This window comes from Scyliorhinus canicula, chromosome 19, assembly GCF_902713615.1.
Source record: "Scyliorhinus canicula chromosome 19, sScyCan1.1, whole genome shotgun sequence".
Lineage (NCBI taxonomy): Eukaryota > Metazoa > Chordata > Chondrichthyes > Carcharhiniformes > Scyliorhinidae > Scyliorhinus > Scyliorhinus canicula.
In genome coordinates, this window is record NC_052164.1 from 6,239,362 (window position 1) to 6,256,237 (window position 16,876).

General features: G+C 42.7%; 1 protein-coding gene across 3 annotated transcripts in view; it reads right to left on the reverse strand.

Moving 5' to 3' along the window:
• Positions 1-247: 247 nt before the first annotated feature.
• Positions 248-16,876, reverse strand: part of npepps (aminopeptidase puromycin sensitive) — a 328,961-nt gene continuing 312,332 nt past the window's right edge. For 2 of the 3 annotated variants that reach the window (XM_038779185.1, XM_038779184.1), the window contains 3 exons: positions 13,843-13,998; positions 10,611-10,658; positions 248-1,400 (listed from right to left, as the gene is read on the reverse strand). In XM_038779185.1, the coding sequence (XP_038635113.1) occupies positions 1,248-1,400; positions 10,611-10,658; positions 13,843-13,998 (357 nt within the window). In that variant the 3' untranslated portion in view covers positions 248-1,247. Of the gene's footprint in view, positions 1,401-10,610; positions 10,659-13,842; positions 13,999-16,876 lie in introns of those variants that run through there. The other variant, XR_005458182.1, reaches the window with a different exon arrangement.

Genomic DNA, 16,876 nt, shown 5'->3' on the forward strand with positions numbered 1-16,876 from the left:
AGGAGCTGATCGACAACTATTGCATATTAAAAGTAAAACAAATGTTTTCCTACCTAAATTGCCTCCCGTTTCCTCCTTGGTCAGACAAGTGCCTGGTCCAGGCCTCAGTGAAATACATGGTTAGAATATTTTGTGCATGGTGCACATTTTCATCGGAATCCTTAAAATGAAGTCCCGCTTTATTCGCACTCAAATTTTAATACATAACAGAACCTGATACCGCATCATGCAGAAAAAGCAAGAGACATTTCACTTTGACATTTTTTTTATTAACACCAACTGTATTTTAAAACAAAAAGCACAACGAGTATTTCAGGGAAGCAGTTTGACAATTAGTTTGATGACCTTCTCCAAGTGAACTGAAGCCACACTAAACGTCGGATTTGTGTTAAAATGAGGTACAGCCTGTTCTTCTGAATGCTTTATTTATTTTTAGAGTTAGTACAACACGGCTCTCTCACTCTCAAGTTAATTCTACCATATACACAGTCATTTTCCACTCCCTTCCACCTCCAATTACATGCCAGTTTGTACCAGTTTTAAGGCTTTCAAAATGGTTATATGTAAGCACAGGAATCAGGACTTACTTTTGTTGCTATTCTCAAGCAGTGTTCCCAGGTTAAGGGGCTTTATTTCATCAGTTTTGTTTCAAGTATTAAAGTTATATATTTTCTTTAAAACAATTTATTTCTGTGCTAAATTGCAATTTAACAGTGAAAATGGCCCTGGGTATACACACCAGAAATTCATGCATCCTATTCTCATAAAGGTCCCTAACCCATTTTTTTTAAATGAAAGCTCTAATACATTGTTTTTTTATTTATATATCCTATTTTTATTCGATGTGGCTGTTACTGAGATGTTTCTTCCTCTTTATGAAGGACATCAACGGTTAAACTGAGGCCTAGAAATAATTAAATAAGAATTAACTCGCCTTGGCCAGAGAGGAGGGAAGGAATTACATTACCACAATATAACCAGCAGTCTTGCTTCAGTGTTCCAAGTTGTCACCAATGTAATGTCATAATAAGACTGTGCCATGCCACTGTCTGCACACACAAGTCATTCCAAACAACACATTTCATATCAAGTGCCAGTAGCTTTTCTGTTCTCTTTTTAAAATGAGGTATGAACTACATTCATTTTCAACCACTGTTAATAGGTGACAGGTTCTGGCCGTGAAATATACTTTCAAGCTCCCCTCCACGTGGCAAGGCAGTGGGTGATGGCGGCTCAGGGGTTTTCGATCACACTGTGGGCTGCGCCCCTTTGCGTTGCAGCAAGAACTGCTGGATAGCTTCTGCGTCGCGCTTTAGCCAGGCGCCGTTCAGCAGGACATTCTCACACGACTGTTGGATGGTTCGTTCTGCAGCAGGGGCAGGATGAGTCTCAAAAAAGCTCTGAAATTGAAGTGACAAGATGATGAAGACTGACACATTAACTTGCAGACAAGCAGTTCACTGGTGACAAATTAAAGACATTGCCAGATCAGGGCTGTGACTAACACCTCAGTGTTGACAAAATGTGGAGAGGGAAGCCTGCATCTTAGAGGATCTGTGCTCATCAGTCTCCTCAAACATCTCAAAGAGCTTCAAGTACACCATGATTTTTTGAAATGCAGTGACCAATGTTGCAGCAATGAGTGCATAGCAAGAACTCTCAACCATATGAAGAGCGAGCAGGGATTTTGGAAATGACAGAAATCTTTGGATGGAAAATCTGATGAGGTCTCAACCAGGTCCCTACACCTTCTTGCCTGAATTTCATGCATTTGCTGCTATCAGGCAATCCAATAACCCAATGTTACCAGGAGAACCTATCCTATCATGGCTTAGCAGTGTGGGCTAATGCTATTTTACGTTAGGTCATAGTCCACAGGTGAAGGAAACAGAATGTGCACCCACCCAGTAAGATTGGCCTGGAAGCAATCTGTTTTATTGATCTGGTACTAAGTCTTTGACTTTACCAAGTGTGAGACAGAAGAGTCATCAATCTCCACTTCCAAACAACAGGACAGACCCAGCAAAGATGGCAGGTCACGGACCTCATACCAGCCTTGGCTCAAACATGGACAAAGAGCTGAACTCCAGAGATGAGGTGAAAGTGACTGCCCTTGACATCAAGGCAGCATTTGATATTAAGGAATCATAGCAAAACAAGTCAATGGGAATCAGGGGGAAAACTCTTCACTATTTGGCCTCATATCTAGCATAAAGAGACATAGTTGTTGGAGGTCAATCATTTCAATTCCAGGACCTTACTGCAGGAGTTCATCAGGGTAGTGTCTGAAGTCCAACCATATCCAGCTGCTTCATCAACAACCTGGGGCGGAATTCTCCGACCTCCCCGCAGGGTCGGAGAATCGCACGGGGCCGGCGTAAATCCCGCCCCCACCGTGACCGGATTCTCCGTCACCCGGGAATCACACTCCGCCGATCGGCGTGCCCCCCGCGGCGATTCTCCGGCCCGCGATGGGCCGAAGTCCTGCCGCTGACAGGCCTCTCCCGCTGGCAGGAATTGGAGCATCTCTGGTGCCGGTGGGATTGGCGGCGCGAGCGGGCCCCGGGGGGGTGCCCCCACGGTGGCCTGGCTTGCGATCGGGGCCCACTGATGGCGGGCGGGCCTGTGCCGTGGGGGCACTCTTTTTCTTCCGTCGCCGCCACAGCCTCCACCATGGCGGAGGCGGAAGAGACCCCCCCCACCTACCGCGCATGCGCCGGTGGTGACGTCAGCAGCTGCTGACGCACCGGCGCATGTGTGGACCGGCGAAGGCCTTTCGGCCAGCCCCGATGCTGGGCGGCGGGCGTCAAAGGCTGTTGGCGCCGGTTTTGGCGACAGTCGGAGTGGCTCAAACCACTCCGGCGCAGGCCTAGCCCCTAAAGGTGCGGAGAATTCCACACCTTTGGGGAGGCCCGACGCCGGAGTGGTTGGTGCCACTCCGCTACACCGGGACCCCCTGCCCCGCCGGGTAGGGGAGAATCCCGGCCCTGCCTTCCATCATGTCATGATGACTGCACAATGTTTAATACCATTCACAGATACTGAAGCAGTCCATGTCCAAATGCAACAATAAGAAGTCTTACAACACCAGTTTAAATGCCAACAGGTTTATTTGGTATCACTAGTGACTCACCTGATGAAGGAGTTGCGCTCCGAAAGCTAGTGATCCAAATAAAACTGTTGGACTTTAACCTGGTGTTGTAAAACCTCTTACTGTGCCCACTCCAGTCCAACGCCAGCATCGCCACATCAAATGCAACAAGACCTGGATAATATCCAGGCTTGGGCTGACAACTGGCAAGTAATATTTGCACAGTACAAGTACCAGGAAATTATCATCTCCAATATGAGAGAATCCAAGCAGCGCCACTTGACATTCAAATTGTTTAACTCCCCTCTATCAGCATTGTGGTCTTACCATTCACCAGAAACTGAACTGGACTAGCTATATAAATACAGTGGCTGCAACAGAAGGTCCAGAGGCTGGGAATCCTGCAGTGAGTAACTCACCTCCTCACTCCCCAAAGCCTGGCTACCATCTACAAGGGACAAATCAGGAGTGTGATGGAATGCTCTCCATTTGCCTCGATGTGTGCAGCTCCAAACAACACTCAAGAAGCTCAACACCATTCAGTACAAAACAACTCGTCCACAAACATTCATTCTCTCCACCACTGATGCACAGTAGCGGCCATGTGTACCATCTAATTATTATCTTTGTTAGTGTCTCAAGTAGGCTTACATTAACTCTGCAATGAAGTTACTGTGAAAATCCCCTACAGGTGCACTGTAGGAACTCACCAAGGCTCCTTGGGCAAACCCACAGCTACCACGTAGAAGGACAAGGGCAGCAGATACATGGGAACACCAACACCTGGAAGTCCCCCTCCAAGCCACATGCCATCCTAACTTGTAAAGATGTCGCTGTTCCTTCAATGTGTTGGGTCAAAATCCTGGAACTCCCTCCCCAACAGCTCTGTTTTCCCATTTCTCAACGTCACTTTTACTCTTTGTTTTAGGAGTGAGAAGGAATCATATCCTATTCATCGGTCAGACAAATACTATTAAAAAGACAGCCCACCCCCCCCCAATAATTCAGGGGCAATTTAGTGTGGCCAATCCACCTACCCTGCACATCTACAAAACACAGCTAAAGTGAGATTTAAAATTAAATCAGATTATCTTTGTATATACCATGATGAATTTACACATCCTGTCACTTAATTTATTTATTTAAAAAATTGTTTAAAAAAAAAGAGTACCCAATTCATTTTTTTTCCAATTAAGGGGCAATTTAGCATGGCCACTCCACCTACCCTGCACATAGAACATAGAACAGTACAGCACAGAACAGGCCCTTCGGCCCTCAATGTTGCGCCGAGCCATGATCACCCTACTCAAACCCACATATCCACCCTATACCCGTAACCCAACAACCCCCCCCTTAACCTTACTTTTATTAGGACACTACGGGCAATTTAGCATGGCCAATCCACCTAACCCGCACATCTTTGGACTGTGGGAGGAAACCGGAGCACCCGGAGGAAACCCACGCACACAGGGGGAGGACGTGCAGACTCCACACAGACAGTGACCCAGCCGGGAATCGAACCTGGGACCCTGGAGCTGTGAAGCATTTATGCTAACCACCATGCTACCCTGCTTCCCCCATCTTTGGGTTGTGGGGACGAAACCCACGCAAACACGGGGAGAATGTGCAAACTCCACACGGAGAGTGATCCAGAGCCGGGATCGAACCTGGGACCTTGGCATCGTGAGGCAGCAGTGTAACCACTGTGTTATGGGCCAGGGTTTAGTGTATCATGGAATTTATCTGACCCACAACCGTTAATAGATTGTGGTATATGGAGCACACTGCCCACCGTACGGTGTGGTACAGCAGAAATGGAAAAGTATTTTTAAAAACAAAACAATGTTTATTCTATGAACTCAAGTTAACCTTTTAAAACATAGTGAACATTTTAGCAACCATTAATTCAAATACAACCCCCAAAGAATACAACACTAAGTAATCCTTAATAACTTCCCAAACAACATCCAGAAGACAAAAGAATCACCTTTTAACAGAAGCACATTAGGTTTGCATTCACTACTGAGAACATTTATAATTCTGAATTCACCAAATGATCAAGAGATAGTCTTTTCATGGCAGAGAGATCAACAGTGCACTCTGTCTGGCTTCAGCTCCAATACGGAAAACAAAACTAAAACACACCCTGCAGCAAACAGCCTAAAACAAAAGTAAAAAGCTGACACAGCCCAGCTCCACCCACACTCTGACATCACTGATAAACACCCATTTCTTAAAGGTACATTTCTTAAACACCCATTTCTTAAAGGTACTCTTAGATGACAACTGCGCCACCGTGCCATCCGAAATGTCACTTAATTTATAATATTCATTACCATCGATCAACAGAGCAGTTAGACTTTCAATAACTGGAAATTACTCTGCAAGAACAGCATTGTCAGTACATTCGAGGCTTGTTCACACTCGATAAACAGCAATAGGAGGGGATGGGTTTTAAAATAAATGTTACGACTTCCCTTAAATATTATTGGAATAAACTCAAGAAGTTCAATGCCATCCAGCACTCCCTCCCCAACAACACCGGGGGGGGGGTGTACCGCATGGAGCAGTGGTTCAAGAAGGCAGCTCCTCACCACCTTCTGAAAGGCAATTAGGGATGGGCAATAAATGCTGGCCTAGTCAGCGACGCTCACATCCCACGAATGAATAAAAAAAATATAGGGCAGCACGGTGGCACAGTGGATAGCACTACTGCCTCACGGTACCGAGGTCCCAGGTTCGATCCCAGCTCTGGGTCACTATCCGTCTAGTGTTTGCACATTCTTCCCATGTCTGTGTGGGGTTTCGCCCCCACAACCCAAAGATGTGTAGGCTAGGTGGATTGGCCATGCTAAATTGCCCCTTAATCGGAAAGAAATAATTGGATACTCTAAATTTATGAAAAAATATATATCCAATAGCCTTTTAAATATCAGGCTCAATTGTATGGATCGCTGATTGTTGAATAGAATTGTTCACCCTCGTGGCATTTTAAGGACCTACGCACCTGAATCCCCAAGTCTCTTTGGACATCCTAACCTCTATCCATTTAGAAAGTACGCTGTTCCATCCTTTTTTGGTCCAAAATGGATAACCTTACACTTGCTTACGTTGAATTCCAACTTCCACAATTTTGCCCATTCACTTAGTCTGTCAATATCTCCTTGCAATGTTATGCTATCATCTAGGCTGTCTACAATGCCACCTACTTTTGTATCAGCAGCAAATTTGGATATGTGATTTTCTATGTCATCATCCCAAGGTATTAATTAATAGTGTCAATAATTGAGGCCACAACACAGATCCCTGTGGTACACCATAAGCCAATTAGAGTAATTACTCATTATCCCCACTCTGTCACCTGCCACTCAACCCGTTTCCTAACCAGGTCAATAATATGCCCTCAACTCTGTGGAATTCCACCTTAATTAACAGTCTCTTATGTGACACTTTATCAAATGCCTTCTCGAAGTCCATATAAATAACATCCATAGACATTCTCCTGTCTACTATCTTAAGTCACATCTTCAGAAAATTCAAAAAGATTATTTAGGCATGTCCTTCCTTTCACAAATCCATTTAGAAAGGCTCTCGCTGATTGACCAACATTTTTTGAGGTGTTCAGTTACTTCTATAGACTCCAGCAATTTCCCCACCACAGATGTTAGGTTAATTCCCCGGTTTCCCCCTTAAAAAGTGGAGTGACATGTGCAATTTTCCAATTTAGAAGGACTACTCCTAAATCTAGGTAACTCTAGGATAAAGGAGTGGTATGGAACTAAATCAAACAACTTTTTCAAAGAGCTGGAAGAGGTTACGGACAAATGACCTCCTTCTGTGCTGGAAGTGTCTATGAAAGGACGTGTGTATGAATTTTGAAGCCAGTTTTGTTCATACACTAGTTGTTGCCAACTAAAAGTTTAGCTTTAAATTAGTTCCAATTTGCCTGCAGTTTTGTCAGTTTATGTGAATGAATGCTTCTGCTATGGTAAGGAATGCCCACGTGGAGAGAGAGAGAGCACTCCCTGCGCAGACATAAGATAGGTCAAATCCAGTAAAGCGGTTCACTCTCACACTCAATGTGTATTAAGTTCAACTTCAAAAGCATCTTCAGTTTTCTGCACTTGCCTGTGCCAAACTGCAACTACTTTTTTATGTTGTGGACTCTCATCCACGAGGAACTACATTTGACATTGCCCACGCTTCTTAGGGGCCTTAAAGCCAAAATAAAGAGAAAAATGTCATACCACAAGCACGTTGGGCTCATTTCAAACCCAGATCCCCGAGGAACTGAAGACTGAATTATCACATTTGACAGTGGTATCCATACACTTCTTGATTGACCTCAGTTTCCTGTGTTCCGTTTCATAATTTTTGGTCACAGAAAGGTTGTTGCTCTACAACATCAACGGGAGAAAGTGTGTGGTATCTGGGCACACTTCCAATTGGATTATGTGAACAGTGCTTTACATAAAACTGCTCGTCAGAAGCATCCTATATACAGAAGCTTATTCAAATGCCAGTGATACACACTTATGCACTTCTGGCATATACAAATTTATCACAATTTTAATTGGTCAAATATTAAGTGGGTATATAAATACAATTTATAAATGAAATAGAAAACAACGGAAATCTCCAAACATGGCCACTTAAATCGACTGAAGTGTCCGGCTTCAAATCCCTTCCTTCCATTTTCCTGAAGTGCCAACTCATAGTGGCATCCAATTCCAATAATTCTGGCCACTAATCATTTGTCAGCCGAGAGACCTTTCCAAGTGAATGTGAGCAGCTTTTCAACCATGGAGCAGATCATAGCTGATTGATCAGGTCCACGCTCATGCACTGCAGGGGTGTGTTAACCTTTAGATTGATACAATTTTACAGAGCACAGAGCACCTTTAATTTAGTCAGACATTCCATTTACAAAGTGGGGAAAAAAAAATCAGTAATGAAGAGGTCAAAGGGGGACTGGAATGGTGACTGAAATCAAGAGGAAGAGACATTTGAATAAGGATTCAGAGAGGTGAGGGATGGCACAGAGGTGGCAGTGGAACAAAGCTTTATGCAGGGTAGGGTGCGCGTAGTGGAGTTCTGGACTGGTTTCAGATTGTCAAGGGTGAACTTGGGATGTCTCGGAGAGCATTTGTTGAAAGTTTAACGGTAGAGTTCATGCAAGCCAAAAATCAACTTCTAGCGGTACAAACATCTGGTATTCTAGCTGCCAATCTACCTTATATCAAATGGGACCGGGAACTAGAGGAGAGCCCCAGATTATGTTTAGCACTAAACAGTATTTTAGGTTACTGAGGTGAGAGAACAGCATTCACATATTGGATATTTGTATATGTCTTCAAGTGATTTTAAGCACTTTCATTCTGAAAATGATCCTGAATGAAAAGAGGACAGGTAAAGTTTGTTCAAAATCAGTGTAATGGAAGCAGATTCAATCAAGACATTCAAAAGGGAACTGGATTATCTTAAAAGGAAGAGCGTGCAAGGTTAAGGGAGAAGACAGGAGAGCAGTATTAGGTTAATTGCTCCTTCAAAGATCTAGCACATACACGTTGACCGAATAGCCTTCTGTGTGCAACAATTGTGTGTTTATGAAGTCATGTTACAATATCAGCAGAACCGGGACAATCTTGAATGTACCCCGAATTGTTCTGAAAATTTGAGGAGATACTAAAAGACCTGGCAAAATGTGCAACCCCCTGCAGCTTAATGGAACCTACTGGATTGAAAGTGTTAGCTCCCAGGGAAAACTGACTGTTCTAAGAATCGAAAATATGAAACTGAGCATAATATGAGTTAATGTAAAGGTCAGATATGATACAGCCAGCAGGATGCTTCAGTGCAGTCAGATCTATTAGCACATAGTGCTTACAAATCATAAAACTCAATTTCACGATTGGGGCATTTAAAATGTGGATTCTACACTAAATGGCTTCCTTTTTGAACCACAGTTTACAGCAGCAAGATAAATATCTCACACAATGCCTCTGGGAAACTCCAAAGAGAAAAATCAATAAGCAATTGATGGAACCATTAATCACTTACTAGTCACAGTAATTCCCCTTCAGTTTAGACTATTAATTCTGTTAGGAGATAGCTGCAGTTCTAAGCACCCTATCGCAACTGGTTATAGAGCTCTCAGTACATGAATCTAGATAACAAACTGCACTCGGTTATGATAGCTACCTCACTGTAATTGCAAGTTTTTATGCTTCACTTATCAATGAGCAGCAAAAGCATTGATCAAATTAGAACAAATCTGCATGCCAGACCTCTTTCTTCATTCATTTATACTCTCCACAATCCCTTCAAGTTAATGGATAGCACCAGTTCCCCTTTAGCTGTACAGGTCCTCCTCCCAAGTCATTTCTCTGCCTTGCTTTAGGTCAACAATTTTTATAAAAAGATTTACACATGGGGAACCCCTAGTAAAACCTCAGATGCCAGGCAAAGACTGACAGATTCCCAGGAAACTCCTACGAACTTCAATGTGGCTTCCTGGACTCCCACTTGCAAATACTGACATGATCTCAAGATCTCCCCTTCTTCCCACTGTAAAATACATACATGGCTTTAGATTCACCCCATCACAAATATTGACATGATTGCAGGAACTTTTAGTATTGCAAAGGTATTGAAGCATTCCCAAATATTCCCCCCAACATTGACAAATTCTTGGAAAGCTCCCAGAAAAGACGGACTTATTTACCAGGGTCTCAAACCCATTTGTTAGGTGACTAGTACCACACTATTTTAAGATGACAGTGGTAGGTATTAGCATTCTGTTGGTTCTTAACTACCTCACTGAATCATAGAATCATAAAGAAGCCCTTTGGCCCATCAAGCCTGCTCCAACAAAAAAAAACCTGTAGGTCGGTTAGTATAGGTCTGGGTTTGCTTTGAAATGAAGGGAAGCTACCTGGAAGTGATGGCATACTGTAGTCATCAGCCTGTGCTGCAGCATGACATGTTAGGAGATAACAAATTACTCCTGTTGTACGCAGCCAACTCTTCCATTTTACTTCTCCCTCTCCCCCCTCAAAAAATTCTGCATTTGAGACCACTGAATCTGATTTGAAAATGACAAACATTAATTACTATAGCTCAGGATAGGAATTCTGTAACATTTACAGCTAAGCCCTGCAGTTTGAAATAATAATAATCTTTATTATTGACACAAGTAGGCTTACATTAACACTGTAATGACGTTACTGTGAAAATCCCCTCGTCGCCACACTCTGGCGCCTCTTCGGGTACACCGAGGGAGAATTCAGAATGTCCAAAAAGAGAACAGCACATCTCTTTTGGGACTTGTGGGAGGAAACCGGAGCACCCTGAAGAAACCCACGCAGACACAGGGAATATGTGCAGACTACGCAAAAACAGTGACCCAAGCCGAGAATCAAACCTCGGATCCTGGCGCTGTGAAACAACAATGCTAACCACTGTGCTACCGTGAATAAGACTTTACAGTACATGTAAATAATTGAGAATTCCTTTTTACCTTGATGTCAGCAGCCATCTTGTCACCGGCAAAACCTTCGACTGTTAGCTAAATGTGGAAGGTAAAATAACATTTAATAAGCGAGTTCAGAAACTGATCCTGGAACTTCATATTCTGGAACTATAAGTCTTTATTAAGACTTAATTACGACTATAGGGCAAGACCCTACAGCTATTAAAATGATTTAATAAGTGAATCCTTGGGATAGCCTTCTGGAGATGGTGCAGTGTCAGCCATGGCTCAGTTGGTAGCAACTCACCTCTTAATCAGAAGGTTGTGGGTTTAATTCCTACTCTAAAGACCAAATAAAAAACCTAGGCTGATACTCCAGTGCAAAACTGAGGCAGTGCTACACTGTTCGAGGGGTTATCTGTTGGATAATGTGTCAAACTGGGGCCCAGTATGCCCTTCCAGGTAGATATGAAAGATCCCATGTCACAATTCAATGGAGAGCCATCATTTATCCCTCAATCAACATTACTTAAAACAACTCATCACATTGGGGCCTTGCTTGTACAAACTGGCTGTTTCCTCCATAACAATAGTAACTATATTTCAGGGTACTTAATTGACTGTAAAGTGCTTTGGCACTTCTTGAAGCTGCGAAAGGCATAACATTAATGCAAGTCGTACTTTTAAGTTGGTAATGTCCCTGTAAGGCTGCTTCCAACCACCACCAGCTTAAGTACAGTGCAAGATTACTCCTTTCTCAACCAGTCCCTCAGCAAATCTTGTCCAGAGCAAATGATTTTGTGGTCTCCCATCCAGGAAGATGGGTTTTCATCTTCCTTCCCTAAAACCAAGGTGTACAGCATACTTAGCTTACAAGTCAGATCTCACTGCAGCACATTAAGCACAGTCTAGCTCTCCTGTAACCTTCACCCAAGAACTTTGCTCCTATAATTCTTACACATGCCCACATTCCCTTATTTATACCTCACCATCGATAGCTATGCCTTTGATTGCCTCGGGCTGTTTTCTGGCATTTTCTCTCTAAATCCCTCTTCCTCCTTTACATTTTCAGAATCTTCTTAAACCCTACCTCTATGACAAAGTTTTTGGTTACTCCTCCCAATCTTTCTTTTTCTGGTGCAGCGTCTATTTATTTTGATTAACTTCTGCGTAATGCCTTGGGATGGTATTCCATTTAACATTGCAAAAAATGTGATGGAGTGCTCCTGTTCTTTTATGTGGAAATACATGGCAATATATTCTCTTCAGGAATGAAGCCAGCTTCCATTATATACTGATGATACCTTGTGTTGCCCTATTATGTATTTTCTTTTATTTCCTTTTCTTTTCACGTACTTAATGATCTGTTGAGCTACTCCCAGAAAAATACTTTTCTCGGTATCTTGGTACACGTGACAAACAAAATCCAATCCAATGACAGTCAGCTTTATCTTGCCATCATGACCCTATAGTGCATTATACTGTTTGACTGTTCATCCAGCACCGAACCTCAAATGAATAGAAATTTCAAATGCTGGCACCTGCATCATATCCTGCACATCTGTGTGTTTTTTAAGAATATTTTTTCATATGACGGGGCTGGTACTGGCAAGTCAGCCTTACTTCTCATCCCCATTTGTCTCAAGAAGGTAAATGTGGATCACCTTCCTGAACTGCTGCTGTCTTTGTGGTGATGTCCTTACTCCACCATGACCTCTGTCCTCACCAACTTTCACTGTTTCCCCAAGACATCAAGCTCAACATTTTGTGTCTTAACCTAAAAATCCCTCCAACAGATCCCTTGCTACCTTTGTAGCTTTCTCCAGGCCACAGTGATCTGGTCTATGCAGATCCCCATCCTTGTCCTTAACTAAAGTGGCAGAACCTTCAGCAGTCCTAGCCCAAAACCCCCAATAACTCCATCCTTCTCCCACCCCCCAACTTTTTTCTCATATCCATCATCTTTATAGAAGCTTCCTCACCAATTACCTCTGATAAATCCTTCAAAACAATACCATCCCTTTTCCTTAAAACTATACTAAGCACCTTAGTATATTGCTTAATTTTCTGCTTTGATTAGTATTTTGGGATGTTTGCTATATTACAGATACCATATAAACCAAGTAGACCAGTGCTTAATTAGGAGAGCAGGGCTGGGGCTGTGGGTATGGGAACTCCAATTTAACTCTATGGGTCCTTGGGTAGAACTAAGTACCTGACAAATAACTCTCATGGTTAGATTTGGGGGGGGGGGGGGGGGGGGGGGGGGAGAGACGGACACTTTTGAAAGACTCTCAAAATAAGAACAGGTTTCTGCGAACTACCCTCCTTATGCCGAGGTTAATGGTAAGAAAATTTATGCTGACAGCGAGAGGAAACGCACAACCATAAATCTGTTCAGTCATCCATGGGTGAATTTTTTAAAAATTTGGAGACTCGTTAACAATGGCATTGCAATATCATGTGATTCTGAATGAAGGAGCATATTCCTTGAAACTGGGACAAAAAGTTTGAGAAATATTTTTAAAAGGCATCTTAAATTCCTTGGAGTTCAAGCTACTGTTGCAGCAGCTTAGTCTCAGTTTTTAAAAAAAATTTAGAGTACCCAATTCATTTTTTCCAATTAAGGGGCAATTTAGCATGGTCAATCCACCTAGCCTGCACATCTTTGAGTTGTGGGGGCGAAACCCACGCAAACACGGGGAGAATGTGCAAACTCCACACGGACAGTGACTCAGAGCCGGGATCGAACCTGGGACCTCGGCACCGTGAGACTGCAGTGCTACCACTGCGCCACCGTGCTGCCCAGCTTAGTCTCAGTTCATGAGGTCACAGATGTATCTGCTCTGTTAAAGAAACACAAGATCTGACTCTTGGAAGAGAGCTCAATGATACCACAAATGGAAACATAAACTATACTGAGATTAAAATAATCTGCAGCAAATTCAGTTTGGGAATCTACATCTCAACTGTGTTGTCCACCTCTTCTTGTTGTAGGACACTTTCAACAGCAACAATGCAATATTTATATTTTAAAAATAATAGTTAGGAACCGAATGGCATGACTGCATCAACATGCCACACTGTGATATGGCAAGGCATAATTCTACTACTCTGCAAGTTCAGTCCTTTATTTCAACTGCATTAAGTGTGAGACTCATCATTGTGGAGTAATGTGAATGGCAAGATTGTCCTGATGAAGGAGCAATGTTGATTCCTTGAACTGAAACAGTAAAATAATAAGGGACAAAGGATAATCAAGTACTTTTTCTATGTTTACCTTGATTAATCGTGATATTAAAAAGCCTCCTTGGTAGCGATTGTACAGTTCTTCCCAGTTATCTTTTACAAATTTCCAGGCAGCTTTCCTACCCATTAAACTCCCACCCGACACTCCACCGAGTACAAAAACAGTGTCCTGGGGACGAACTTCCTCCTACAAGAATAAGAAGAGCAATGTGGTTAAGATTGAAATAACTTTTAAAAGAAAACACTTTTTCCCTCTTTGCCGTGCATCATCTCCACGGAGGTTAAAGCACTGCGTACAGAAACAAAAACAATGTATTTATGGCTCACAGGCCAGAACATCTTTATTTTCTTGGTTTCTTCACGAAAGGTAGCGACTCTTCCCAAGGTACAGTCCTTATCGTCAATGGCAGTCTGCTGCCACCTCATCGAAGTAAGCCAATGGTCCCTGTCTAAGTCTAGACAGTTTGTTCTGTTCCGTTGGAGTATCACTGCTGATGGTATTCAGTTGATGTCTACACAGACTTTGTGGAAAAACTCACTACAGCAGCAACCAGAGTCACCAGAAAGAGGAGATAGTCGGTAATGTGAGTAGTCTTCCTCCCACTTCTTTTCCTCATCTCTGGGGACTCTGATCTCTGGCATTCTCCAAAATTGAACTCAGCATATCAAATAGGGTTCAGTAAGTGTACCTCCTGGACAATGTATGACTTAGTATGATAATGCATTCAACCACCAAACAGCATCAGAAATGTACAGGAAACACAAGCTGAAAGTTGTCCATCTATTTGGTATCGAAGATTAAAGTTAGGAGTTACTGCACAACAATAACATTTTGTTTCCTATGGGGAGATGAGAGAGAAAGGAGGAAGGATGTAAAGAAACAGTTGCCTTCATTCTGATTGGTTCTCACCATACGCCTTGTTTGTTTTCAACCAGCATTTGGTTTAAAAGCAAATGAATAGATCGAGGCAGAGCCACTGGTTCAAGGCAGGAGAAATTTAATTTTTTTACATTATGTTCCAGATGTTTACCAATTCATTAGGGTTTTCATGAGCAATTATTGCATTTTAATGTGAAAACAGAACACTGGTAATATGCAAGGTCTTGCTAGTTTCTATAATTGGGATCAGTGTTTTTATAACCGGAAGAATTCAAATTCCACTTTTATTACTTGATTATTTTAGAATTTCTGAAATTCTAAGTATTTTTCCAAATAAATTAAAAAACCAGTAGCTTTGCAAGCATGTGGGATAGCACCCAGGTTAAAACAAAAGAACAGAAATGGTTAGATAACACCTTACTTAGCTTTTTAAATCCTGTGGATGCGAAGAGGAAAGTAACTGCAGCAAATAGCATTGATGCATTAAAGAGAAAGCTAGATAAACATGAGGTACAAAGTAATAAAAGGTTATGCTTATAGAATTAGATAGGTGAGGGGAGGATTGCTTAAGGAATAAACAGGGTCATAAACCATTTGGGCCAAATGGCCCACTTCTATCTGCAATGTCTATGTATTTTGAAGTAAGGATGTCTACAGTTTTGATTGATATTTATTGATTGATTGATATTTGTCACATGTACCGAAGTACGGTGAAAAGTATTTTTCTGCGGCCAAGGGAAAGCACACAGTACGTACATAGTAGACAAAAGAATAATCAACAGAGTACACTGACAGTGGTGCATCAACAAATAGTGATTGGTTAAAGTGCGGTACAAGGCCAAACAAGAGCAACATAGGGCATCGTGAATTGTGTTCTTACAGGGAACAGATCAGTCCACGGGTGAGTCGTTGGAGTCTTGCAGCTGTGGGGAAGAAGCTGTTCCTGTGTCTGGATGTGCGGGTCTTCACACTTCTGTACCTTCTGCCTGATGGAAGGGTCTGGAAGGGGGCAAAGCCTGGGAATGAGGGGTCTCTGACAATGCTGTCTGCCTTTCTGAGGCAGCGGCAGATATATACAGAATTAATGGGAGGATGGCAAGCTTGTGTGATGCGTTGGGCTTAGTTCACCACACTACACTCTGTAGTTTCTTGCGATCTTGGGCCCAGCAGTTGCCATACCAAGCTGTAATTCAGCCGGATAGAATGCTCTCCATGGCACATCTGTAGAGGTTTGCGAGAGTGGATGCAGACATGCCGAATTGATTTAGCTTCCGTAAGAAGTAGACATGTTGTTGGGCTTTCTTGACTGTTGCATCAACGTGAGTGGACCAGGACAGACTTGGTGATGGTGACCCCCGGGAACTTAAAGCTATCGACCATCTCTACTTCGGAGCCATTGATGTAAAGGGGGCTACGCTTCCTGAGGTCGATGATCAGTTCCTTGGGCTTTCCGACATTTAGAGAGAGGTTGTTTTCGGTGCACCATGCAACCAAGTGATCTATCTCCCTTCTGTAGTCTGATTCGTCGTTGTTTGAAATACGACCCACCACAATCGTATCATCTGCAAACTTATAGATTGAATTGGAGTTGAATCTCGCCACACAGTCGTGTGTGTACAGGGAGTACAGTAGAGGACAGTTTTCAGTCTTATCCAAGCTATCAATTCTACAACTATCAATTCAAATATTGCCATTCTCCAGTAGCTTGTACTTACGAAGTCAGATATTGGGTCAAGCAGGGCAAAGTGCCAGTGGACAATTGAACCGGGGTGCATAGATACAATTTTATCCCCTTTATGAAGTCATATATTGAGCCCTTACTTTTATTTTTTTTAAATAATCTCCTGTGGCCACATTTATAATGTAAATTGCCGATGTAAACAAGTTACACTGTAATTATACCCTCCTGCCAATGGTGGCACTACAGCAGCTCACGGTATACCAGGCTTATGTAGGGGATTTGTATTATAAATTTTAACATTGAAGTTTATGGTCGAACAATTAAAAAAAAAATTAAGGGTCAATTTAGCATGGCCAATCCACCTCGCCTGCACATCTTTACGGTTGTGGGGGTGAGACCCATGCAAACACGGGAAGAATGTGCAAACCCCACTGCGGTGACCCGGGACTGGGATCGAACCCGGGTCCTCACTGCCGTGAGGCAGCGGTGCTAACCACTGCATCA